We start from the raw sequence: 26,438 nt of genomic DNA on the forward strand, positions 1-26,438 counted from the left end.
AAATCCAGCCCCACAGACGGAGCAGCATTTTCACCCATCACTGCGTCGCGTACATCCTGGTTGGGAGTAGATTTTGGCTGGGAGGGCCGACCCTTCGGAGCCTTGCCCTCCCCGCCACTCAGGGCACCCGACGCAGTGGCAGATGGGGAAGCTTTCCAGGAGCATCCCCAGGCTCCCCACCACAAGCAGGGCTCCACTTGCTCCCTCAGGAAGGGGCTACATGTACAGGCGTCTCCCCCCCCCCCCCTCCCCTCTATCCTGAGGGGTAGGGGGTAGGGATTCCTGCCCGGACTTTATAGCCTTTATGGTGGTGATTTGTGTTTATGGTTGGTTAATGTTATTGGTTATTGTTTATTTATGGTGGTGATTTGATAGAGGTGTTCAAAAATGTTGAGGGGTCTGAACAGAGAAACTGTTCTCATGGATGATTAGATTGAGAACCAGAGGACACTGATTTAATGTGATTGGCAAAAAAATGCAATGACAACATGAGGAAAAACTTGTTTTACACAGTGAGTGTTTAGGATCTGGAATGCACTGCCTGAAAGTGTGGTGGAAGCGGATTCAATTGTGGCTTTCAAAAGGGAATTGGATAATTATCTGAAGTGAAAAATATTTGCAGGGCTAAGGGAAAAAGGCAGGGCAGTGTGAGTAGGTGAGTTGTTCTTGCAGAGAGCTGGCACAGGCACAATAGGCTGAATTACCTCCTGTGTTGTAACCATTCTATGTTTCTATCAGGAATCCATGCTGCACTCTCTCCAAGGTCCATACGAATTAGAAGCCCCTCGAACCTGCTCCGGCATTGATATAATATAAAGACAGAAAGTAAGAGTTTCTATAGATGTTTTAAAAAGTTAACAAAGTGAGCATTGGTCCTATAGAAAGTGAGTCTGAAATTAATAATGGAAAATAAGGAGATGGCAGATGAATTGAACAGATATTTTGCATCGTCTTCACTATAGAGGACACAAGTAACATCCCAGAAATAGCTGAAAATCAGGAAATGCAAGGGAGAGAGTGAACTGATTTCTCCACATTTCCACCTACCCCCGATAACCTTCCACCCCCTTGCTTATCAAGAATCTATCTACCTCTGCCTTAAAAATATTCAAAGACTCTGCTTCCACCGCCTTTTGAGGAAAAGAATTCCAAAGTCTCACAACACTCAGAGAAAAAAATTCTCCTCATCTCTGTCTTAAATGGGCGACCCCTTATTTTTAAACAGTGACCCCTAGTTCTAGATTCTCCCACAAAGGAAAACATCCTTTCCACATCCACCCTGTCAAGAAACCTCAGAATCTTATATGTTTCAATCAAGTCGCCTCTTACTCTTCTAAATTCCAGCAGATACAAGCCTAGCCTGTGCAACCTTTCCTCATAAGACAACCCATCCATTCCAGGTATTAGTCTAGTAAACCTTCTCTGTACTGCTTCCAATGCATTTATAACCTTCCTTAAATAAGGAGAACAATACTGTACACAGTACTCCAGATGTGGTCTCACCTATGCCCTGTTTAACTGAAGCATAACCTCCCGACTTTTGTATTAAATTCCCCTTGCAATAAACGATAACATTATATTAGTTTTCCTAATTACTTGCTGTACCTGCATATTAACATTTTGCGATTCGTGCACCAGGACACCCAGATCCCTCTGCATCTCCGAGCTCTGCAATCTCTCACCATTTGGATAATATGCTTTTTTATTCTTCCTGCCAAAATGGGCCATTTCATATTTTCCCACATTATACTCTATTTGCCAGATCTTTGCCCACTCACTTAACCTATCTATGTTCCTTTGTAGCCTCCTTACATCCTCTTCACAACTTACTTTCCTACCTATCTTTGTGTCATCAGCAAATTTAGCAACCATACCTTTGGTCCCTTCATTCAAGTCATTTATATAAATTGTAAAAAGGTGAGTCCCCAGCACTGATCCCTGTGGCTCACCACTCATTACATCTTGCCAACCAGAAATTACCCATTTATGCCGACTCTCTGTTTCCTGTTAGCTAGCCAATCTTCTATCCATGCCAATATGTTACCCCCTACACCATGAGCTTTTATTTTTCACAATAACTTTTGATGTGGCACCTTATCAAGTGCCTTCTGGAAATCTAAGTACAGTACTTACACCAGATCCCCATTATCAACAGCACATGTTACTTCTTCAAAGAACTCCAATAAATTGTTTCAACATGATTTCCCTTTCACAAAACCCTGTTGACTCTGCCTGATTACCTTGAATTTTTCTAAGTGCCCTGCTATAACATCTTTAATAATAGCTTCTATCATTTTCTCATTTTCCCTTCGACAGATGTCAAGCTAACTAGCCTGCTTTCCTGCTTTCTGTCTCCTCTTTGAACAAAGGAGTTACATTCGTTATTTTCCAATCGAAATGGAACTTTCCCCTAATCTAGGGAATTTTGGAAAATTAAAACCAACACATCAACTATCTCACTAGCCACTTCTATTAATTCCCTAGGATGAAGTCCATCAGGACTCGGGGACTTGTCAGCCGGCAGCTCCAACGATTTGTTCAGTACCACTTCCCTGGATATTGTAATTTTCTTGAGTTCCTCTGTCCCTTGCATTTCCTGATTTACAGCTATTTCTGGGATGTTACTTGTGTCCTCTGTAGTTAATTTACTTTAATTACTTTCTTAATTAACTTAGAATAATTCCTAAATCTTGCCTAATCGCATCATAGTTTCCTTTCCCCCAGCTATAATTCTTGCCCTGCGGTATATACCTGTCCCTGTCCATCGCTAAGGTAAACCTAACCGAATTGTGATCACTTAGCCAGCATTTATTTCCCATCCCTAATTGCCCATTGCAGTGATGAGCTGTGATGGTTTATGTGGATGTCAGGTGAGGATAGGATCAGACTTGACTCTCGTTACTGTCGCTGGGTCAAAATTCTGGAACTCCCTGCCTAACAGCACTGTGGCTGCACCTACATCACTTGGACTATGATGGTTCAAGAAGGCGGCTCAAGAGGCAGCTGGGGATGGGCAATAAATGTCGGCCTTCCCCTGAATGAAAATTAAATGGTGACCATTCACAGTCTAGCCTCAGCTTAACCTTCCAAACGCCAGGGAATACAACCCTAGTTTGTTTCATCTCTCCTCGTAGCTTAACTCGCTAATTTTAGGGGAAGGAAATTGTGAATTGTGTGGAAAATACACAATTTCTGTCCTTTTTCCGACATGTTCTCATAGCACGTGGCACCTTTGCATGCAACAGCGCGCTCCTCTCTGTCCGCTGATCTGATTGGTTGATTCCGCCCCTGTGCGATGTCAATCAACGCCCGGCCCCTTTGAGGTTCTGCTTCTTAATTTGGTGCTAGCTCGTCATACTGACTATGCAGAATCTCCTTCCTTGTCCTGCCAATGTCGTTGGTACCTACATGGATCATGACAACTGGATCCTCCCCCTCCAACTGTAGGTTCCTCTCCAGCCCTGAGCAGATGTCCTGAACCCTGGCACCAGGCAGGCAACACAGCTGTCTGGACTCTCACTCTTTGCTGCAGAAAACGGTGTCAATCCCCCTCACTATATTGTCCCTTACAACCGCTACTTTCCATTTTGTTCCGCCCGCTTGAATGGCTTCCTGTACCACAGTGCCATGGCCAGTCTGCTCATCCACCCTGCAGACCTCGCTGTCATCCACGCAGGTTGCAAACACCTCAAACCTGTTTGACAACTGCAAAGGCTAAGGCCCCTCCACTGCTGTCTGCTCGGTTCCTTTACCTGCCTCACTCACGGTCACATCCTCCTGTCTCTCACTGATGACCAAATCAGATGACCCTATTCTAAGGGATGTGACTGTCTTGTACAAAGTGTCCAGGTATCTCTTCCCCTCCTGGATGTTGCCCAATGTATGCAGTTTGGCTTCCAGATCAATAATTCTGATCTGGAATTCCTCTAGCTGCTTACTCTTTCTGCAGATGTGGTTGTCGTGGATCGCGTTGGCGTCCAGGAGATCCCACATTCCACAGCTGCAACACCACACCTGTTCTGTCATTGTTACTTATGTTATTTAGTTAATTTACTTTAATTACTTTCTTAATTAACTTAGAATAATTCCTAAATCTTGCCTAATCGCATCATAGTTTCCTTTCCCCCAGCTATAATTCTTGCCCTGCGGTATATACCTGTCCCTGTCCATCGCTAAGGTAAACCTAACCGAATTGTGATCACTTAGCCAGCATTTATTTCCCATCCCTAATTGCCCATTGCGGTGATGAGCTGTGATGGTTTATGTGGATGTCAGGTGAGGATAGGATCAGACTTGACTCTCGTTACTGTCGCTGGGTCAAAATTCTGGAACTCCCTGCCTAACAGCACTGTGGCTGCACCTACATCACTTGGACTACGATGGTTCAAGAAGGCGGCTCAAGAGGCAGCTGGGGATGGGCAATAAATGTCGGCCTTCCCCTGAATGAAAATTAAATGGTGACCATTCACAGTCTAGCCTCAGCTTAACCTTCCAAACGCCAGGGAATACAACCCTAGTTTGTTTCATCTCTCCTCGTAGCTTAACTCGCTAATTTTAGGGGAAGGAAATTGTGAATTGTGTGGAAAATACACAATTTCTGTCCTTTTTCCGACATGTTCTCATAGCACATGGCACCTTTGTATGCAACAGCGCGCTCCTCTCTGTCCGCTGATCTGATTGGTTGATTCCGCCCCTGTGCGATGTCAATCAACGCCCGGCCCCGCCCTGGGCCCCCACGTGCTCAGGCAGCCGCGCGAGCTCTTGGCTTTCGCCACGTGCTGCTGGCGGTTGGCGAGCATGGCACCTGGTCCCACCCGCCTCAACGCCTTCCAATGAAACGCGCCCGTCCAGAGCGCGCTTTTTCTGATTGGTAGATATGGGACGCCTTAGGCGCAAGCGCCGTTGGCCCACGTGCCGGCCGGGACGGAAGGCGACGTTTGGATTGGAGCGCCCGTGAGCATCGCGCCCGTTCTCGTGCCGAGGCTGGACAGATACCGGTGTTCCGATTGGTTGGTGTTCAAAGGCGTCATTGACCCACGTGTCCAGCTGGGCAAACGCGGCGTTCTGATTGGCCAAGGGGGTGTGACTCGGGAAAACAAAATGGCGGCAGGCTGGGTATAAAAGGCTCGAGCGGGGAAACGGTCAGCTGCCTGGTGTCCGAGCGCCTCAGCCTCTTCATCCTCTCAATTTGGCCGTTACCCCTGCGCCATGTCGGCTCACTCGCCGGCGGTAGGCATTGACTTGGGCACCACCTACTCCTGCGTCGCCGTCTTCCAGCACGGCAAGGTGGAGATCATCGCCAACGACCAGGGGAACCGCACCACCCCCAGCTATGTGGCCTTCACCGACACCGAGCGCCTGATCGGCGACCCGGCGAAGAACCAGGTGGCCATGAACCCCACCAACACCGTCTTCGACGCCAAGAGGCTAATCGGCCGCACGTTCGACGACCCGACGGTGCAATCCGACATAAAGCACTGGCCTTTCACCGGTGAGGGGGAGGAGAGAGGGATGGTGAGGGGGCGATGGAGGGGAGGAAATTGCAGGAGGGGTCAGCTGCTTCTCAGGCATGAACTGGCTGCCTGGGCTTCAGCTGCTACAGCCAGCAACAACTGCCTGCATTTATATAGTGCCTTCAATGTAGCAGTTGGTCCAAAGGTGCTTAAGAGGAGTGTTATCCAACAAAATTTGACACGGAGCCACATAAGGAGATATTAGGACAGGTAACCAAGAGCTTGGTTGTGGAGGTTGATTTTAAGGAGCGTCTTGAAGGAGGAAAGGGGAGGGAATTCCAGAGCTCCAAGCTGAAGGCAGCTGAAGGCATAGCCGCCAGTGGTGGAGTGATTAAAATCAGGGATGGACAAGAGGCCAGAATTAGTCGAGTGCAGAGATCTTGGTGGGTTATGGAGAAGATTAGAGATAGGGAGGGGCGAAGCCATGGAGGGATTTGCAAGCAAGAATGTAGAGTCATAGTGTTATACAGCACAGAAACTGGCTCTTCGGCCCATCGTGTCTGTGCTGGCCTTCAAGCAACTAACTATTCTAATCCCATGTTCCAGCACTTGGCCCGTAGCCTTGTATGCTATGGTGTTTCAAGTGCTCATCTAAATACTTCTTAAATGTTGTGAGGGTTCCTGCCTCTACCACCACTTCAGGCAGTGTGTTCCAGATTCCAACCACCCTCTGGGTGAAAATTTTTTCCTCAAATCCCCTCTAAACCTCCTGCCCCTTACCTTAATTCTATGCCCCCTGGTTATTGACCCCTCTGCTGAGGGAAAAAGTTTCTTCCTATCTAACCTGTCAATGCCCCTCATAATTTTGTATACCTCAATCAGGTTCCTGCCCCACCCCACAGCCTTCTCTAAGGAAAACAACCCTAGCCTTTTCAGTGTCTCTTCATAGCTGAAATGCTCCAGCCCAGGCAACATCCTGGTGAATCTCCTCTGAACCCTCTCCAGTGCAGTCACATCTTTCCTATAGTGTGGTGCCCAGAACTGTACACAGTCCTCCAGCTGCGGCCTAACTAGTGTTTCATACAGCTCCATCATAACCTCCCTGCTCTTATATTCTATGCCTCAGCTAATAAAGGCAAGTATCCCATATGCCTTCTGAACCACCTTATCTACCTGTGCTGCTGCCTTCAGTGATCTATGGACGAGCACACCAAGGTCCCTCTGACCCTCTGTACTTCCCAGTGTCCTACCATCCATTGTATATTCCCTTGCCTTATTAATCCTCCAAAAATGCATCACCTCACTTCTCAGGATTAAATTGCATTTGCCACTACTCCGCCCATCTTACCAGCTCATCTATATCGTCCTGTAATCTAAGGCTTTTCTCCTCATTATTTACGACACCACCAATTTTCATGTCATCTACGAACTTCCTGATCATACCTCCCAGATTCACGTCTAAGTCAGTAATGTACACCACAAACAGCAAGGGTCCCAGCAGCGATCCCTGCGGTACACCACTGGTCACAGGCTTCCACTCTCAAAAACAACCCTCGACCATCACCCGCTGCCTCCTTTTTTTTTATTCATTCATGGGATGTGGGCGACGCTGGCCAGGCCAGCATTTATTGCCCATCCCTAATTGCCCTTGAGAAGGTGGTGGTGAGCTGCTTTCTTGAACCGCTGCAGTCCATTGGGGTAGGTAAACCCACAGTGCTGTTAGGAATGGAATTCCAGGATTTTGACCCAGCGACAGTGAAGGAACGGCGATATAGTTCCAAGTCAGGATGGTGTGTGACTTGGAGGGGAACTTGCAGGTGGTGGTGTTCCCATGCATTTGCTACCCTTGTCCTTCTAGTTGGTAGAGGTCGCGGGTTTGGAACGTGCTGTCTAAGGAGCCTTGGTGCGTTGCTGCAGTGCATCTTGTAGATGGTACACACTGCTGCCACTGTGCGTCAGTGGTAGAGGGAGTGAATGTTTTTAGATGGGGTGCCAATCAAGTGGGCTGCTTTGTCCTGGATGGTGTCAAGCTTCTTGAGTGTTGGAGCTGCACCCATCCAGGCAAGTGGAGAGTATTTCATCACACTCCTGACTTATGCCTGTAGATGGTGGACAGGCATTGGGGAGTCAGGAGGTGAGTTACTCGCCGCAGGATTCCTAGCCTCTGACCTGCTCTTGTATCCACGTTATTTATATGGCTGCTCTAGTTCAGTTTCTGGTCAATGGTAGCCGCTAGGATGTTGATAGTGGGGGATTCAGTGATGGTAATGCCATTGAATGTCAATGGGAGATGGTTAGATTCTCTCTTGTTGGAGATGGCCATGGCCTGGCACTTGTGTGGCGTGAATGTTACTTGCCACTTATCAGCCCAAGCCTGGATATTGTCCAAGTCTTGCTACATTTCTACACGGACTGCTTCAGTATCTGAGGAGTCATGAATGGTGCTGAACATTGTGCAATCATCAGCAAACATCCCCACTTCTGACCTTATGATTGAAGGAAGGTCATTGATGAAGCAGCTGAAGATGGTTGGGCCCAGGACACTACCCTGAGGAACTCCTGCAGTGATGTCCTGGAGCTCAGATGATTGACCTCAAACAACCACAACCATCTTCCTTTGCGCTAGGTATGACTCCAGCCAGCGGAGGGTTTTGCCCCTGATTCCCATTGACCTCAGTTTTGCTAGGGCTCCTTGATGCCATACTCGGTCAAATGCTGCCTTGATGTCAAGGGCAGTCACTTGCATCTCACCTGTTGAGTTCAGCCCTTTTCTCCATGTTTGAACCAAGGCTGTAATGAGGTCAGGAGCTGAGTGGCTCTGGTGGAACCCAAATTGAGTGTCACTGAGCAGGTTATTGCTAAGCAAGTGCCACTTGATGGCACTGTTGATGACACCTTCCATCACTGTACTGATGATTGAGAGTAGGCTGATGGGGCGGTAATTGGCCTTGTCCTGCTTTTTGTGTACAGGACATACCTGTGCAATTTTCCACATTGCAGGGTAGATTGCAGTGTTGTAGCTGTACTGGAACAACTTGACTCGGGGCGTGGCAAGTTCTGGAGCACAGGTCTTCAGTACTATTGCCGGAATATTGTCAGGGCCCATAGCCTTTGTAGAATCCAGTGCCTTCATTCGTTTCTTGATATCATGTGGAGTGAATCGAATTGGCTGAAGTCTGGCATCTCTGATGCTGGGGACTTCAGGAGGAGGCCGAGATGGATCACCAACTCGGCACTTCTGGCTAAAGATTGTTGAAAATGCTTCAGCCTTATCTTTCGCACTGATGTGCTGGGCTCCCCCATCATTGAGGATGGGGATATTTGTGCAGCCACCTCCTCCAGTTAGTTGTTTAATTGTCCACCACCATTCACGGCTGGATGTGGCAGGACTGCAGAGCTTAGATCTGATCCGTTGGTTATGAGATCATTTAGCTCTGTCTATTGCATGCTGCTTACGCAGTTTGGCACGCAGATAGTCCTGTGTTGTAGCTTCACCAGTCGACACCTCATTTTGAGGTATGCACGCTGCTGCTCCTGCCATGCCCTCCTGCACTGTTCATTGAACCATGGTTGGTGTCCTGGCTTGATGGTAATGGTAGAGTGGGGGATATGCCAGGCCATGAGGTTACAGATTGTGGTTGAGTACAATTCTGCTGCTGCTGATGGCCCACAGCGCCTTATGGATGCCCAGTTTTGCATTGCTAGATCTGTTCGAAATCTATCCCATTTAGCATGCTTGTAGTGCCACACAACATGGAGTGTATCCTCAATGTGAAGGCGGGACTTCGTCTCCACAACGACTGTGGTGGTCACTCCAGCAGTACTATCATGGGCAGATGCATCTGCGGCAGGCAGATTGGTGAGAACGAGGTCAAGTATGTTTTCCCCTCTTGGTTCCCTCACCACCTGCCGCATACCCAGTCTAGCAGATATGTCCTTTAGGACTCGGCAAGCTAGGTCAGTAGTGGAGCCATTCTTGGTGATGGACATTGAAGTCCCCTACCCAGAGTACATCCTGTGCCCTTGCCACCCTCAGTGCTTCCTCCAAATGCTGTTCAACATGGAGTACTGACTCATTAGCTGAGGGAGGGCGGTAAGTGGTAATCAGTAGGAGGTTTCCTTGTCCATGTTTGACCTGATACCATGAGACTTCATGGGGTCCAGAGTTGATGTTGAGGACTCCCAGGACAACTCCCTCCCTACTGTATACCACTGTGCCGCCACCTCTGCTGGCTCTGTCCTGCCGGTGGGACAGGATATACCCGGGGATGGTGATGGCAGTGTCTGGGACATTGTCAGGTATGGTTCCATGAGTATGACTATGTCAGGCTGTTGCTTGACTAGTGTGTGGGACAGCTCTCCCAACTTTGGCACAAGCCCCCAGATGTTTGTCAGGAGGACTTTGCAGGGTCGACAGTGCTGGGTTTGCCATTGTCGTTTCCGGTGCCGAGGTCGATGCCAGGTGGTATAACAATGGTTTAAATAGAGTCTTTTTAAAAAATTTATCCCTGAAGGTATTTTGGACAAATTTCGGTTGGGTCAAACAAAAACAAAGTGCTGGAAATACTCAGCAGGTCAGACAGTATCTGTGGAGAGAAAAACAATTAATGTTTCAGGTCTGTGTGACCTTTCATCAGAAGTTCCCGAGCAAAATTGAAGTCAGTGGGAATCGAGGGGAAACATTTCACTGATTGGATTCATGCCTAGCACAAAAGAAGATGGTTTTGATTGTTGGAGGCCTAACATCTCAGCCCAGGGTATTGCTGCAGGATTTACTCAGGGTAGTGTCCTCGGCCCAACTCCTGATTTCAGCTGCGTCATCAATTACCTTCCCTCCAACCTAAGGTCAGAAGTGAGGATGTTCGCTGATGACTGAACAGTGTTCAGTTAAATTCACGACTCTTCAGATAATGAAGCAGTCTGTGCCCAAATGCAAGACCTGGATACAATTCTGGCTTGGGCTGATATGAATCACAAAGTTAGCATGCAGGTATGGCAAGTAATTAGGAAGCCAAATGGAATATTGGCATTTAATGCAAAGGGGATGGAGTATAAATGTGGGAAAGTCTGCTACAACTATACAGGGCATTGGTGAGACTGCACCTAGAGTACTGCATACCGTTTTGATCTCCTTACTTAAGGAGGGATATACTTGCATTGGAAACAGTTCAGAAAAGGTTCACTGGATAGATTCCTGCAATGAAAGGGTTGTCTGAGGAAAGGTTGAGCAGGTTGGGCCTATATTCATTGGAGTTTAGAAGATTGAGAGGTGATCTTCTTGAAACATATAAGATTTTGAGGGGGCTTGACAAGCAAGACGCTGAGAGGATGTTTCCCCTTGTGGGGGACTCTAGAACTAGGGGACACAGTTTCAAAATAAGGTGTCTCCCATTTAAGATAGAGATGAGGAGGAATTACTTCTGAGTCATCAGTGTTTGGAATTCTCTTTCCCAGAGAGCAATGGAGGCTGGGTCATTGAATATATTCAAGGCTGAGTTAGACAGATTTTTGATCTACAAGGGAGTCAAGGGTTATGGGGGCCAGGCAGGAAAGTAGAGCCATGATCTGATTGAATGGCGAGGCAGGCTCGAGGGGCCAAATGGCTTACTCCTGCTCTTATTTCTTATGTTCTTATGTAATATTTGTGCCACCTAAGTGTACCAAGGACCATCTCCAAAAAGCCCTTGACATTCAGTGGGAATACGGTCGGTGAATTTCCCACCATCCACACCGTGGCGGTTGTCATTGAACAGAAACTTAACTGGAACAGCCACATAAATACTACTGCTGCAAGAGCAGGTCAGAGGCTGGGAAATCTCTGGCGAGTAACTCACCACCTGACCCCCAACATCTACGAGGCACACGTCCAGAGTGTGATGGAATACTCCCCAGTTGACTGGATGAGTGCAGCTCGACACCATCTAGGACAGAGCAACCCACTTGATCGGCACCCCATCCATCACCTTAAATATTCACTCCCTCCACCACTGACGCAGTGGCAGCAGTGTGTACCATCTACAAGATGCACCACAGCAACTGAACAAGCCTCCTTCGACAGCACCTTCGAAACCTGTGACCTCTACCAACTAGAAGGACAAGGGCAGCAGATGCATGGGAATGTTCCCCTGCAAGCCACACACCATCCTGACTTGGAACAATATTGCTGTTCCTTCATTGTCGTTGGGTCAAAATCCTGGAATTCCTGCCCGAACAGCACTGTGGGTGTACCTACACCACGTGGACTTCAGCAGTTCAAGAAGGCAGCTCACCACCACCTTCTCAAGGGCAATTAGGCCAGTGACGCCCATATCCCATGAAGTAATAAAGAAAAATATTACTTTTAAAGACTAGACTTCGGCTCCAGTTGTTTTCCAATAACATTGTCATTTTAAAAACTTTTCATCTCCAATATGGCAGTTGGGGAAAGACCTGGGAAGAAAATAAATTTTTAAAAATTAGCTTTGTATACAAAGGGAAGCTTTTTAAAAAGAGAAATATACTATAAATAGCAATTGAACAAAATTCAAGTTAAAGTTTAAAAACATGATTTAATAGGAGAGAGCAAATATGATGTAGAGTACAGTTAAATACCTAGACGTTTGACCACACACCACCTGTTTGGGCACTAAATAGCTTCTTAAGCATCCAATATAGCAGGCAGGGAATGCACATTCATGACAAGTGCTCCAGCTGCGTTATTGGTATCAGCTAGAAAATTGGTGTGCCATGTCCATGTCTGACACAGGCGTTAGGCCCTTCGCATATTAAAATAAGAAAATTAATCCTGTTTCATGGCCGCATTACAAGATTGGTTTGCTCTGAGGAAGCTGGCATTTGGTAATGCTATTAGGCCCATGTGCTCCCGCTCCTCTCTTCTGACTGACACCAGGAATAAGATTCAGCTTCTGAGGGGGAAGCATTTGCAGCCCCCGACTTACATGGGGGCAGACTGTTAATTGGCTACAGGGCGGTTTGGGCAGTCAAGTAGTCACCGAGGGGGCAGGAACGGAGGTGGGACAGAGAATGCGGGCCCGATTTAAACCCACCTCCGTTTCATAGCATTACTCGCTGGAATAAAGATAGAGCAGCAGAGACAGAAGTCTGGAACCCGGGGCAGGGCAGCCCCTCCCTTCACAGATGCTGACCTGGAGTATTTCAGTTGTGTTTAATTGTATGCAGGTGGAGGGCATTAATTGGGGTTTCACTTGAGCACATATAAAGAGATAGTTACTGAAAATGTGTGTGGTTGAATTAAGAGGTGTATGCTTGTAATGTTTTACCCTGTAAATAAATGCAAGACTGTGTAAAGATTGGTTCTAGTATCATCCTTCACCACTGGCTCTCCAGATTGGAACATGGAGGTCCACGTTGAAGCAGTGAGGGAGAGCAAGGCAGTCATCTTCCTGGAGGATGGCAGGAGGAGGCCACCCTCCTAGACTAAGCAGGCCTGGATAGAAGTCGCTGACACAGTGAGCAGACAGAGTGTGCTCAACAGAAACTGGGTCCAATGCAGGAAGAGGTTCAATGACCTTATTCTCTGGCAAGGTGAGTGCAATGCCACAGGCCTCTTGGTATTCAACCTCCAACAGACACACCGGCTGAGGAACATGTTGCTCCTGAACATGGGCGGAGTCTGTGCGCAGGGTACTTAATGACCCCTCGCAAGGCAGAGCCATAGTACTGCTGAGGACCTGCCAGCACTGAGATTTGCAGCTTCATGTGTATATGAGCTGCTGGCATTTGCCATAGAGGCTAGCAGTGCCTGATCATGTTTTTGGCTTCACAGGGAAAATAGACACAATGCCCATGAGGGTTGAGATGGGAGGATGGGTTTCCCTAGCTGTACATCATCACCACAATGGAAGAGGAAGCCATGGAGATTACCAATGACGAAGAGCAAGTCAGGGAAGGTGAAATGGGCGTCCATCATGGAGAAGGTGAACAGAGACTGCAGTGCGTATAGTAAGAGGGTGCATTGCATTCCACTCCATCCTACAGCATGCTGAACACTGGGCTGCATTGGGAAGCCTCAGTACCGCAGAGGCTTCTGCTCTCCAAGGCTAGTCCTCATGATCTCTTCTTGTGACTCTCACCGGTTCAAATATTGAGGCGCAAAGACTGACTCCTTCATCACAGGGCCAAGTAACGCCAGAGCAGAGCTCAGACCAAGCACCAGCACACCTTACAAGTATACCCTCCACCAGCGCCGATAGGCAGTTCGGTTGGTCCTCACACGATTATATAGGGTGGCATTGGGTGATGAATACGTCGTGATTGTGCAGAAGGAGATGATCGAGGCATCCCCTTGGTAGATGGAGAACAGCCGCAGCCTGCTCAGCTGGGGCCTCAGAAGTCATTTGAAAGGAGGCTCAACTTAGACCAGCATATGCTCCCACATATCAGTTACCTGAGGCAGTGTGTGGTCATGGGCTGAGAATGGCTCATGTGCACCACCATGGCTCGGGGCTTTGAGCGCATAAACTCCTCCATTGAGAGTGGCCAGCCGAATAGAAAGCCATATGTGACAGCACTTGGAGTGCATGGAGAAATTGCGCATTGATGTTCACAGGATGCATGCCATGCTATGTAGCAGTGATGCTGATGGCACAGATGTTTAGAAGGGATGACAGTTGCACCCCAGCTGATGGTACTCTCCAGCTATCTGGAGGGCCATCCAAGGACTGAGGCAGTTGCTGAGAGTGCTAGTCCTCAAGGGGCATCATCAACATTAGCAGCCTCCTTGACCGTTCTCGGGGAGCATCTGTACAGTAGGGCCCAGTAACTGTGAAGCTGCCCCTGCAATGATGCTGGTGCAGCAGCCTCTGTAGGTGCCCCCATCGGCAGCTCCACAACGAGCCGCAAGCCAAGACAAGTGAGCAGACTGCCTCCACCTCCTCCGAGGTCACAAGGGGAATAATACATAAAAGTGGTCGAGAGGGGAGAACAGAGCAACGGGCAGAGCACTGAGTGGGTCACTGGGGTGTTGGTCACAAGTAACTGCACTTTTTCTCTTTTGGAGCAAGAATATTGCGTGCAGTTTTGGTCTCCTTAGCTGAGGAAGGATGTTCTTGCTATAGAGGGAGTGCAGCGAAGGTTTACCAGACTGATTCCTGGGATGGTGGGACTGACGTGTGAGGAGAGATTGAGTCGGTTAGGATTATATTCGCTGGAGTTCAGAAGAGCGAGGGGGGCTCTCCTAGCAACCTATAAAATTCTAACAGGACTTGACAGGGTCGATGCAGGAAGGATGTTCCCGATGGTGGAGTCCAGAACCAGGGGTCATAGTCTAAAGATACGGGATAAACCTTTCAGGACTGAGATGAGGAGAAATTTCTTCACCCAGAGAATGGTGAGCCTGTGGAATTCGCTACCATAGAAAGCAGTTGAGGCCAAAACATTGTATGTTTTCAAGAAGGAGTTAGATATAGCTCTTGGGGCGAAAAGGATCAAAGGATATTGGGTGGGGGGGTGGGAAGCGAGAACAGGTTACTGAGTTGGATGATCAGCCATGGTCATAATGAATGGCAGAGCAGGGTTGAAGGGCTGAATGGCCTACTCCTGCTCCTATTTTCTATGTTGCTATGTAAATATTGACACATGAAGCCAGACATGTGAGCCTCTCTTTATTAATGGCAATACAGGAAATTGGGGATTAAGCGGTGAAAGGAGCGTGAACCATGAACGGTGACAATGAAACCTCCGGGCAGACATGCTTCCTTCATTGGCGGCAAGAGCTGAGTTGTTCCAGACTGTGTCTTCAATGGAAGTATTCTCTCAGGCAGCTCAAAGTAAGATCCATTCCATGCTGTTCCTCCTGGGTCAGAGGGGGTCAGGTGAAACAGCCTAAATCAGATGATCCCTAACATTAACAGCATCTTTTTTTTATTCTTTCACGGGGTGTGGGCATCGCTGGCTCAGGCAGCATTTATTGCCCTTGAAAGTGGTGCTGAGCTGCCTTTTTGAACTGCTGCAGTCCATGTGGTGAAAGTACACCAACAGTGCTGTTAGGGAGGGAGTTCAAGGATTTTGAACCAGCGACAGTGAAGGTACGGCGATATAGTTCCAAGTCAGGATGGTGTGTGGCTTGGACTTGAACTTGTAGGTGGTGGTTTTTCTATGCATCTGCTGCCCTTGTCCTTCTTGGTGGTAGAGGTTGCAGGTTTGGAAGGTGCTGTCTAAGGAGCCTTGGTGAGTTGCTGATAGGACCGTTGAATTCTGCACCAGCCCTGGCCACTCCCTGTGCAGCCAGGCACCTATGTTTTGCACCTTCCTCGTTCTAGTCCTCTTCCTCCATTGAGCTGTGTCCATCCAGGGCCTCACCCTCTTCAAGGTCCACACCTCTGGAGGGCCATGCCATTGAGCGCAACAGACCTCCACCATGCAGGAGACCCTTGCAGGAGTGTACTGCAGGGCACCATCTGACTGGTCCAGGCACCAGTACTGCATCTTCAGAGGCCTGATGGCCTGCTCAGTGATTGTCCTAGTGCGCAGATGGCTGCGGTTGTAGGGCTTCTCTGCCTCTGTCTTGGGTTCTTATACAGGGTGAGTAGCCCCCTCGTCAAGTGATATCCCCTGTCCCCTGGAATCCATCCATTTAGTTTAGGGGGCTGGAATGAAGAGCTGCAACATCCTGAACTGCAGGAGGATGAAGGAGTAATGGCAGCTGCCAAGAAAGTGAGTTCACACTTGCAGGAAGCTCTTGTCACAGGCCAATTAAACATTGAGGCAGTGGAAGCCCTTCCTGTTTGATTTTTTTCTGGCAGGTCACTGAATGCCTTGGTGGCCACATGGGAACAATCAATGATGCCCTGCACTTGGGGGATCCAGTGATGGAGGCAAAACCCATTGTATGTACAGCCCAGCTTTCGCAAGGAGGGCATCAGTAACCTGTGAGATACAGTGGTGAGCAGCCGTTTATGAAATACCACCAAGGTCCACAGCTGATCCATGGAAGGAGTCAGAGGTGAAGAACCTCCAGGATATAGTGACTGACTGCTACTGGCAGGGCATGGTGAGCAGTGCTGTGAGGTCTTGTGTGATGAGGGCAGAAATCCCTGTGATCACCTGCCTGGAGAATCGCAGTCTTCTCAGGCACTAGTTCTTGGTCATTTCATGGTAGCTTCATCTTCAGGTGATTCTATGCCGAGGGTAAGGCCTCTTGCCTTCCTGCTCCTTGTCCCTCTCCTCTGTCCTCGTGATGTCTGGGGCTCTGCCCTTCCTGTGGAGAATATTGCTCCTCGTCGGCATTGAACCCAAAATCTGAGTTGTGCTCTCTCCAGCTGCTGCCTCCCTTGTTCTCAGGTGGCCTCCTAATTCTATCTGGAAGCCTTGCCCCCTCCTTTCTTGCCTTTGCGATGCCCAAGCACTTACTGACCGCTGTCCCTGCACCCTCTGCTGACCTGATAGCACCTGTGTATCAATGGCCGAGTCTCCCCCTCTGCGCCAGTTTCCCTTTCATGGGTCCAACTAATTTGTTAGGGCAACCATGACTGGCTCCCCGCTGCGTTGCCACTTCTATGCACCTGGGCAGCCCATGCACTCCCGCTGAAATCTGAGCATGGCGTTTAATGAACTCTCACTGAGCTCTTTAATGACCTTTAACTGCTGTTGTTAACAGATCAGGTGGGTTCTTGCAGCTGCCCTCCCCCACCTTGGTGAAAAGCACCCGGAACAGCGACAGGCTCATCTGCTGCCTGCCTCTGTTCCAACCCCAGCAGGACCTAACAATGCAGCCTCAATTTAGCTAAACTTTAAGCTAATATTCCCCAGTTAGCCAAACCACTAGTTTCCCCTCCAGCAATACCAGATGAAAGGAAAACTCTGCCCACCTGCCAAACTCCAGCTGCAGTGCTGTCAAACTCTGGGCCCCCACCACAGGTTTGCCAAACTTGGGAGTATCTACTGGGGACTGCCAAAGCACAAGATTGCCCCTAAGTACACTAAACACCAATACACGATATACCATATACACACCTATAATTGGTGTGTTCTGCTGTGTATTGACAGCTTTAAAAATGGTGAGCAACATTAAAAACATAAGCAAAGGAATATGTGTAAAGGTCAATTGTTTACAATTTTCAAAGAATAATAGACAAAGTTGTGGAATGCAAAAGCCAAAGCATCATGAACAAATCTGGAATAAATATTAATAAAAATGAATGTTGCCTTATTCAGTCACTAAATCAGGCTGTGATGTTATCCCCTACATGGTACAAACACCTATATATTACATATTAAGAATATTGTGTGGCAACATTCCAATGAAGGGTCACTGACCTGAAATATTAACTCTGCTTCTCTCTCCACAGATGCTGCCAGACCTGCTGAGTATTTCCAGTATTTCTTGTTTTTATTTCAGATTTCCAGTATCTGCAGTATTTTGCTTTTATTCCAATGATATTGCATCTTTAGGTGGCACTGAGTATGACATAACATAGGATAATTGAAACAAAAAGTAGAAATGCACCTTTGGAAATGTTCCAGATAAAAAGGCCTAAAAGGCAGCAACTATGCAATACAGAAAGGTGATTAATACTCTTCCATTCCCCCCACAACCCAGCCACCCAACCCTTTGCCTTCAGAAATAAGTGCAGTACATGAGCTGAAGAAAACTGTCTGTTGAAGACTCATTAAACACTCGCCTCGCAAACTCCAGTCCGACAAAAGCTAAACCTTCTCATTTCCTTTCTTTGCAGGCAATCCTCCTCCTCTCCCTGCCCTGAGGTAAAACTTTCACAGGCCTCATCCACTCCTTTCCTCTCCCTCCTTCCTTTTCACCTCTTGCCCTCACTCTTCTACTTTTCTCCATGCCTCTTTCTCCACTGCATTGTCGGAGTGCCATCTTTCAGGTGAGACATTAAACTGAGGCCCCGTCTGCTTGCTCAGGTGGTTGTAATAGATCCCACAGCACTATTTTCAAAGAAGAGCAGGGGAGTTAACCCTTGCGTCCTAGCCAATATTTATCCTGCAATCTACATCACAAAAATAGATTATCTTGTAATTATCACATTCCTGTTTGTAGGAGCTTGCTGTGCACAAACTGGCTGCTGCATTTCCTACATTATAACTGACTGCATTTCAAAATTATTGGCTGTAAAGCACTTTGAGACATCTGGTGGTCGTGAAAGGCGCTACATAAATACAAGTCTTTTTCAATCTTTTTCTCCCTCCTGGAGTTTTTGCTGAAGTTATGAGGATCCCTACAGTTTTTGAAACTGTGACAGATGAGATAGATAAAGGAAAGCAATGCAATAAATATGGGAATTTTATATGGATTGTTAAGAAGGCACATGATTAGGTTTGTTGCAAAAATTCAAGTACATGATGCCAGAGGAAATTACCATGAATTGAAAATGTGTTGATGGTCAGGAAGCAAAGGCCTGGTTGCTTGCTTTGGAGAACAGTTGGAAGTTGAGCATCTTAGGAACCAGTACAAGGTCCAATGTTATTTTTTTGATGTCTACAAAGATGACTTGGACCACAGTAGCAAAGTTTTCTGATGACACAAAAATTAGGGTTTTTTCAAATAGTAAGGACTTTGCAGAGTATAGCAGGACATAGATAGTTCAGTTCAATGGGCAGACAGGTGACAGATATAATTTTGATGTGGAGGTATAAAGTGATTCATTTTGGGAGAGAAAAGCAGAAATGGGATTTTGTACTCAATGGGCAGATGCTGAAGAATGTCTGAAGAGAAAGATCTCTGGGAACAGATGCATAATTCCCTGAAAGTGTGAGTGCAGTTAGATAAAACCATGAAGTCTAGCATTTGGGCTTTTATAGATAGCAGAATAAAGCACAAGAGAAAAGCAAGACAGATAAACTTGTACTTGGCAATGCTTAGGTCACAGTTAGGCTACTGTGTACTTTTCGGCACCCTCAGTGTAGAAAGGGCATTTAAGCTCATGTGGCTATAGAAACATCAGCATAGACTAGTTGAACCTCCTGAGAACACATCCACTTGCACAGAGTTAAAATCAGGTTGGTTGGGTCGACCAGCCTGTTTCTGTGCTATATCTTTAATGTAAAACCATAAAGAGTGTACAGTCTCTATTCATCAGGATGATGCCAGAGATGTTAAATTATAGTTATGAAAAGAGACTTGAGATACTGGGAGCATTTCCACAGGGCCAGAGAAGAGATTTAACAGGTGTTGCTTCAGTGAGTGAGGAAAGACGACTGGGGAGTAAGCATCAATTTATAACAGCCACTGAGAGTGAGGAGAAAGGTTATGGAATTTCTTCATGCAGAGAGTTGTTAGAGGATGGAATGCTTTATCACAGGAACTGGTTGGGACAGACACTATTACATCTTTCAAGGAGAAAATGTATAAATATTTGAAGCTTTGGAAGATACAGAGGGAGAACGCAGGACAGTGAGATTAGTTTTGGATTGCTCCAGGAATGGGCACAGACATGATGGGCCAAATTGCCACTTCTATGCTGTAATCTTCAATTGTTCTCTGGAGATAAATTGCTTTGCCCGAGGAAGGGAAAGAAATTCAGAGATGACATAACTTTAGGCTGCTCTTGTGTGCGCCTTACATGGATGTTTATAAATTAGAATTAGCAGGGGAGTTGCATTACTGGTTAAGGAGAATATCACAGCTGTACTGCAGGTGGACACGTCGGAGGGGTCACGCAGCGAGGCAATATGGGTGAGGCTCAGGAATAGGAAGGGTGCAGTCATGATGTTGGGGGTTTTCTACAGGCCTCCCAACAGCCAGCAGGAGGTAGAGGAGCAGATATGTAGACAGATTTTGGAAAGATGTAAAGGTAACAGGGTTGTAGTGGTGGGTGATTTTAACTTCCCCTATATTGACTGGGACTCACTTAGTGCTCGGGGCTTGGATGGGGCAGAATTTGTAAGGAGCATCCAGGAGGGCTTCTTGAAACAATATGTAGATAGTCCAACTAGGGATGGGGCCATACTGGACCTGATATTGGGGAATGAGCCTGGCCAGGTGGTCGAAGTTTCAGTAGAGGAGCATTTCGGGAACAGTGCCCATAATTCCATAAGTTTTAAGGTACTTGTGGATAAGGATAAGAATACTCCTCGGGTGAAGGTGCTAAATTGGGGGAAGGCTAATTATAACAATATTAGGCAGGAACTGAAGAATTTAGATTGGGGGCGGCTGTTTGAGGGTAAATCAACATCTGACGTGGGATTCTTTCAAATGTCAGTTGATTAGAATCCAAGACCAGTCTGTTCCTGTGAGGAAGAAGGATAAGTTGGGCAAGTTTCGGGAACCTTGGATATCGCGAGATATTGTGAGTCTAGTCAAAAAAAAAAGGAAGCATTCGTAAGGGCTGGAAGGCTAGGAACAGACGAATCCCTTGAGGAATATAAAGACAGTAGGAAGGAACTTAAGCAAGTTGTCAGGAGGGCTAAAAGGGGTCATGAAAAGTCATTGGCAAACAGGATTAAGGAAAATCCCAAGGCTTTTTATACATATATAAAGAGCAAGAGGGTAACTAGGGAAAGGGTTGGCCCACTCGAGGACAGAGAAGGGAATCTATGTGTGGAGCCAGAGGAAATGGGCGAGGTACTAAATGAGTACTTTGCATCAGTATTTACCAAAGAGAAGGACTTGGTGGATGATGAGCCTAGGGAAGGGAGTGTAGATAGTCTCAGTCATCTCATTATCAAAAAGGAGGAGGTGTTGGGTGTCTTGCAAAGCATTAAGGTAGATAAGTCCCCAGGGCCTGATGGGATCTACCCCAGAATACTGAGGGAGGCAAGGGAAGAAATTGCTGGGCCTTGACAGAAATCTTTGCATCCTCATTGGCTACAGGTGAGGACCCAGAGGACTGGAGAATATCCAATGTTGTTCCTTTGTTTAAGAAGGGTAGCAAGAATAATCCAGGAAATTATAGGCCAGTGAGCCTTACGTCAGTGGTAGAGAAATTATTAGAGAGGATTCTTCGGGACAGGATTTACCCCCATTTGGAAACAAACAAACTTATTAGCGAGAGGCAGCATGGTTTTGTGAAGGGGAGGTCATGTCTCACTAATTTGATTGAGTTTTTTGAGGAACTGACGAAGATGATTGATGAAGGAAGGGCAGTGGATGTTATCAATATGGACTTCAGTAAAGCCTTTGACAAGGTCCCTCATGGCAGACTGGTACAAAAGGTGAAGTCACACGGGCTCAGAGGTGAGCTGGCAAGATGGATACAGAACTGGCTCTGTCATAGAAGACAGAGGGTAGCAGTGGAAGGGTGCTTTTCTGAATGGAGGGATGTGACTAGTGGTGTTCCGCAGGGATCAATGCTGGGACCTTTGCTCTTTGTAGTATATATAAATGATTTGGAGGAAATGTAGCTGGTCTGATTAGTAAGTTTGCGGACGACACAAAGGTTGGAGTAGTTGCGGATAGTGATGAGGATTGTCAGAGGATACAGCAGGATATAGATCGGTTGGAGATTTGGGCGGAGAAATGTCAGATGGAGTTTAATCCGGACAAATGTGAGGTAATGCATTTTGGAAGGTCTAATGCAGGTGGGAAGTATACAGTAAATGGCAGAACCCTTAGGAGTATTGACAGGCAGAGAGATATGGGCGTACAGGTCCACAGGTCACTGAAAGTGGCAACGCAGGTGGATAAGGTAGTCAAGAAGGCATTCGGCATGCTTGCCTTCATCGGTCGGGGCATAGAGTATAAAAATTGGCAAGTCATGTTGTAGCTGTACAGAACCTTAGTTAGGCCACACTTAGAATATTGCGTGCAGTTCTGGTCACCACACTACCAGAAGGACGTGGAGGCTTTGGAGAGGGTACAGAAGAGGTTTACCAGGATGTTGCCTGGTCTGGAGGGCATTAGCTATGAGGAGAGGTTGGATAAACTCGGATTGTTTTCACTGGAACGACGGAAGTGGAGGGGTGACATGATAGAGGTTTACAAAGTTATGAGCGGCATGGACAGAGTGGATAGTCAGAAGCTTTTTCCCAGGGTGGAAGAGTCAGTTACTAGGGGACATAGGTTTAAGGTGAGAGGGGCAAAGTTTAGAGGGGATGTGTGAGGCAAGTTCTTTACACAGAGGGTGGTGAGTGCCTGGAACTTGCTGCCGGGGGAGGTGGTGGAAGCAGGTACGATAGCGACGTTTGAGAGGCATCTTGACAAATACATGAATAGGATGGGAATAGAGGAATATGGTCCCCGGAAGTGCAGAAGGTTTTAGTTTAGGCAGGCATCAAGATCGGTGCAGGCTTGAAGGGCCGAATGGCCTGTTCCTGTGCTGTACTGTTCTTTGTTCTTTGAAGTTTGGGAGTATGACGTGCCATTTGTGAGGGAAAGTATTTGACATTGGGTGATTACAGTTATTATTCAGAAATGTACAGGAAGAATGTTTTCATTTGACATGTCACTTGTTAAAAAATGCCTTCATTCATCTTTCTCCAGTGATTAGTGATGGAGGGAAACCCAAAGTCCAGGTGGAGTACAAAGGAGAACAGAAGTCTTTCTTTGCTGAGGAGATTTCCTCTATGGTGCTAACAAAAATGAAGGAGATCGCAGAAGCATACCTGGGCACTGCTGTGAGGAATGTTGTCATCACAGTGCCTGCTTATTTTAATGATAGCCAAAGACAAGCCACCAAAGATGCTGGAACCATTGCTGCTTTAAATGTGCTGAGGATTATCAATGAACCAACTGCAGCTGCCATTGCTTATGGACTAGACAAAACAGGATCTGGTGAGCATAATGTCCTCATCTTTGACCTGGGAGGTGGAACATTTGACGTTTCTGTTCTTACCATTGAGGATGGCATCTTTGAAGTCAAGTCCACTGCTGGAGATACTCATCTGGGAGGAGAAGATTTTGACAGTCGCCTGGTGAGCCATTTCATTGAAGAATTCAAACGGAAATTTAAGAAGGATATCACCCAGAACAAGCGAGCAGTAAGACGTCTGCGCACAGCTTGCGAGCGTGCCAAGAGGACCCTGTCCTCGAGCACACAAGCCAGCATTGAGATTGACTCTCTGCACGAAGGTGTTGATTTCTATACATCAATCACAAGGGCCCGGTTTGAGGAATTGAACAATGATCTCTTCCGAGCCACACTGGAGCCTGTTGAGAAAGCACTTCGCGATGCCAAAATTGACAAGGTTCGGATTCAGGATATTGTTCTTGTAGGAGGTTCCACAAGGATCCCTAAAATCCAGAAACTGCTTCAAGAATTGTTCAATGGGAAAGAGCTGAATAAGAGCATCAATCCAGATGAAGCTGTGGCTTATGGTGCAGCTGTACAGGCGGCCATTTTAACAGGCGACAAGTCTGAAAATGTGCAGGACCTGTTGCTGTTGGATGTTACTCCCCTGTCTCTAGGTATTGAAACAGCTGGTGGCGTCATGACTTCCCTCATTAAACGAAACACTACTATCCCCACCAAACAGACTCAGATCTTTACCACTTATTCAGAGAATCAAACCAGTGTCCTTGTTCAGGTTTTTGAAGGTGAAAGGGCGATGACCAAAGACAACAATCTGCTTGGCAAGTTTGCCCTGTCTAATATTCCACCAGCTCCCCGTGGAATTCCACAAATAGAGGTGACCTTTGACATAGATGCCAATGGCATCCTGAATGTTTCAGCTGTGGACAAGAGCACAGGCCGGGAAAACAAGATCACCATCACTAATGACAAGGGACGACTGAGCAAAGATGATATTGAGCGTATGGTGCAGGATGCAGAGCGCTACAAGACTGAGGATGATTCTAACCGTGAAAGAGTGACTATTAAAAATGTCCTAGAGACCTATGTATACAGCATGAAACAGGCTGTACAAGATGAGAAGCTGAAAGGAAAAATCAGTGACAAGGAGAAGAGCAGTATCCTTGCAAAGTGTCAGGAGGTCCTAGGCTGGCTAGAAAGAAACCAGACAGCAGAGAAGGAAGAGTTTGAGCACCAGCAGAAGGAGTTGGAGAAAGTCTGCAAGCCAATAGCCAAATTCTTTAGATGTCCTTGTGCTCGGGCACCTGGAGGGGCTAGCGGTACCTCTGAGTCTGGCAGTGTGCCTGGACCTACTATTGAAGAAGTTGACTGAGTGAAGTGGGTCGGGGCATTGGAAGAACTTAAGACATTTGGCTCTGAGTTACTAACTGCTGCTTATTTTCCATATTATTCAGACTGAAGGAAAGAGGAAGGGAATGTGTGAAAGTGCATTAACGAGTATAATCTGCTCAAATGATAATCTGCTCAACAGTTTATTTATCTTGCAGTGTGAACTATCGAAGGAGCATTAGCTTATTGTAAATTTAATTAGCAGAGCTTTTGACCCGATTATGATCTACGTCACCCATTGTGTTTCCTTTTTGAATTATCAATGGGTTTCTTCACAAACTCAAACGTGTGTTTATTCTAATAAAATTTGCACAGCTATCAAACAGGGTGGATCAGCATATCAAGGAATAGAGACTGCTCCACAACAAACTCCCACCATCTTTAGGTGGGACTTTGTCCCTTTAATAGAATAGGAGTGTTGTTCGCTTATTTGGAAGGGAATATTGAAATAACCAATTTTTTTAAAAATCATAATTTTCAGTCACAATGCGGCAGCTATGCAGTTATCCAAAACTTCACTTCTACACAGTTCCCTGCTAAAACACCTAATGGGGAGAAGGCACTGTAGCCTTTTTACCTGGGGGAGTGGGAACTATTCTTTATTGGTGGAAGGCATATCACCTTTCTGCATTCCTGGAAAGGAAGGAGAAACTAGACCCCTTCTTTATTGTGGTGTCAGAGGGATTGTAACCCTTCTGTACTGCTGGAGTAGGTTAACTGCACCCTTTCTTTGGTGGATGGACTTACTTTGACTGCTGCAAGAAGAAATGTGCATGTGTTCATGGTACTGTTGGATTAGCTCCAAACCTTTTGTGAATTTCAACGAGATAACATTATTCATTGCTCCTTGTAGAGCAATGATAAGTTGCAGAGACCAAATTAAATTACCTTTACAACAGTGTGCTTTAGATGAAAATATAACTTTGCTGCAAAACATTACAGTTAACTCTGGTTATAAAAATCTGGCAGCTCTCTGTGGATACAAATCTTTGACTGTTATCCTTAAATGTTTCTGTGTTCCTTATTTATTTTAGTAAATTAACAAACATTCTTGTTGAGTTTTTTTGTTTTACATGTATTTTAATTCATTGTGTTTAACCCAAATGTGAAATGTTTTAAAAAAAACAAAAAATAAAGACAAACTTAGTTCATTGCTGTCTGGCACAAAGTTCCTACAGCTGTAAGGGTTGGATGAAACCTTGTATCATTGAAGAAGTTGCTACTTTCCAATGTGTTTTAATTCCTGGTCTGGGCTGAGTTAAGTAACATAAGCAATGGTGACATGAAAGACACTAATTAGTGTTGGCACCCCAGGGCTAAGAAAATCAGTGAGTTCTTGCTCCTAACCACTATCTGGTGAACATGTTTGGAGGTCAGATGAGGATAGTATTAAGTTTCCTGTGGTTCCCACCTTCCATGAACAAGTAGCCTGCTAGCACTCACTGTCTCCACTCCTGCATGAAAAATTCAATTTTAGTGAAGTAGCAGTGGTTAGCACCGCAGCCTCACAGCTCCAGGGACCCGGGTTCAATTCTGGGTACTGCTTGTGTGGCGTTTGCAAGTTCTCCCTGTGTCTGCGTGTGTTTTCTCCGGGTGCTCCGGTTTCCTCCCACAAGCCAAAAGACTTGCAGGTTGGTAGGTAAATTGGCCATTATAAATTGCCACTAGTATAGGTAGGTGGTAGGGAAATATAGGGACAGGTGGGGATGTGGTAGGAATATAGGATTAGTGTAAATGGGTGGTTGATGGTCGGCACAGACTCGGTGGGCCGAAGGGCCTGTTTCAGTGCTGTATCTCTAAACTAAACTAAAAAATCAAGCTTGTGCAGGTAAGGAACAAAGTGAAAAACGGAAGGTAGGTTAACTGATGGTTGGGTCAGGTGCGGGAAAAAATGGAAGGACTCGGACCGGCTCAGGGTTGGATGGGG

At 46.6% G+C, this 26,438-nt stretch overlaps 1 protein-coding gene across 1 annotated transcript; it reads left to right on the top strand.

Moving 5' to 3' along the window:
• The first annotated feature begins 5,145 nt into the window (after nt 1-5,145).
• Nucleotides 5,146-25,552, top strand: LOC137373559 (heat shock-related 70 kDa protein 2-like). Its single transcript, XM_068038495.1, has 2 exons — nt 5,146-5,491; nt 22,855-25,552. The coding sequence occupies exons 1-2, from the start codon at nt 5,209-5,211 to the stop codon at nt 24,492-24,494; spliced, it is 1,923 nt and encodes a 640-aa protein (XP_067894596.1). The 5' UTR covers nt 5,146-5,208; the 3' UTR covers nt 24,495-25,552.
• The last annotated feature ends 886 nt before the right edge of the window (nt 25,553-26,438 follow it).

This window comes from Heterodontus francisci, chromosome 9 (assembly GCF_036365525.1).
Source record: "Heterodontus francisci isolate sHetFra1 chromosome 9, sHetFra1.hap1, whole genome shotgun sequence".
NCBI classification, from domain to species: Eukaryota; Metazoa; Chordata; class Chondrichthyes; order Heterodontiformes; family Heterodontidae; genus Heterodontus; species Heterodontus francisci.

Bases quoted from the DNA above. Each gene is read 5' to 3' on its own strand.
- LOC137373559 (XM_068038495.1), top strand. From the start codon at position 5,209: ATGTCGGCTCACTCGCCGGCGGTAGGCATTGACTTGGGCACCACCTAC. The intron at 5,492-22,854 runs GTGAGGGGGAGG...ATCTTTCTCCAG, and splicing joins AAAGCACTGGCCTTTCACCG to TGATTAGTGATGGAGGGAAA.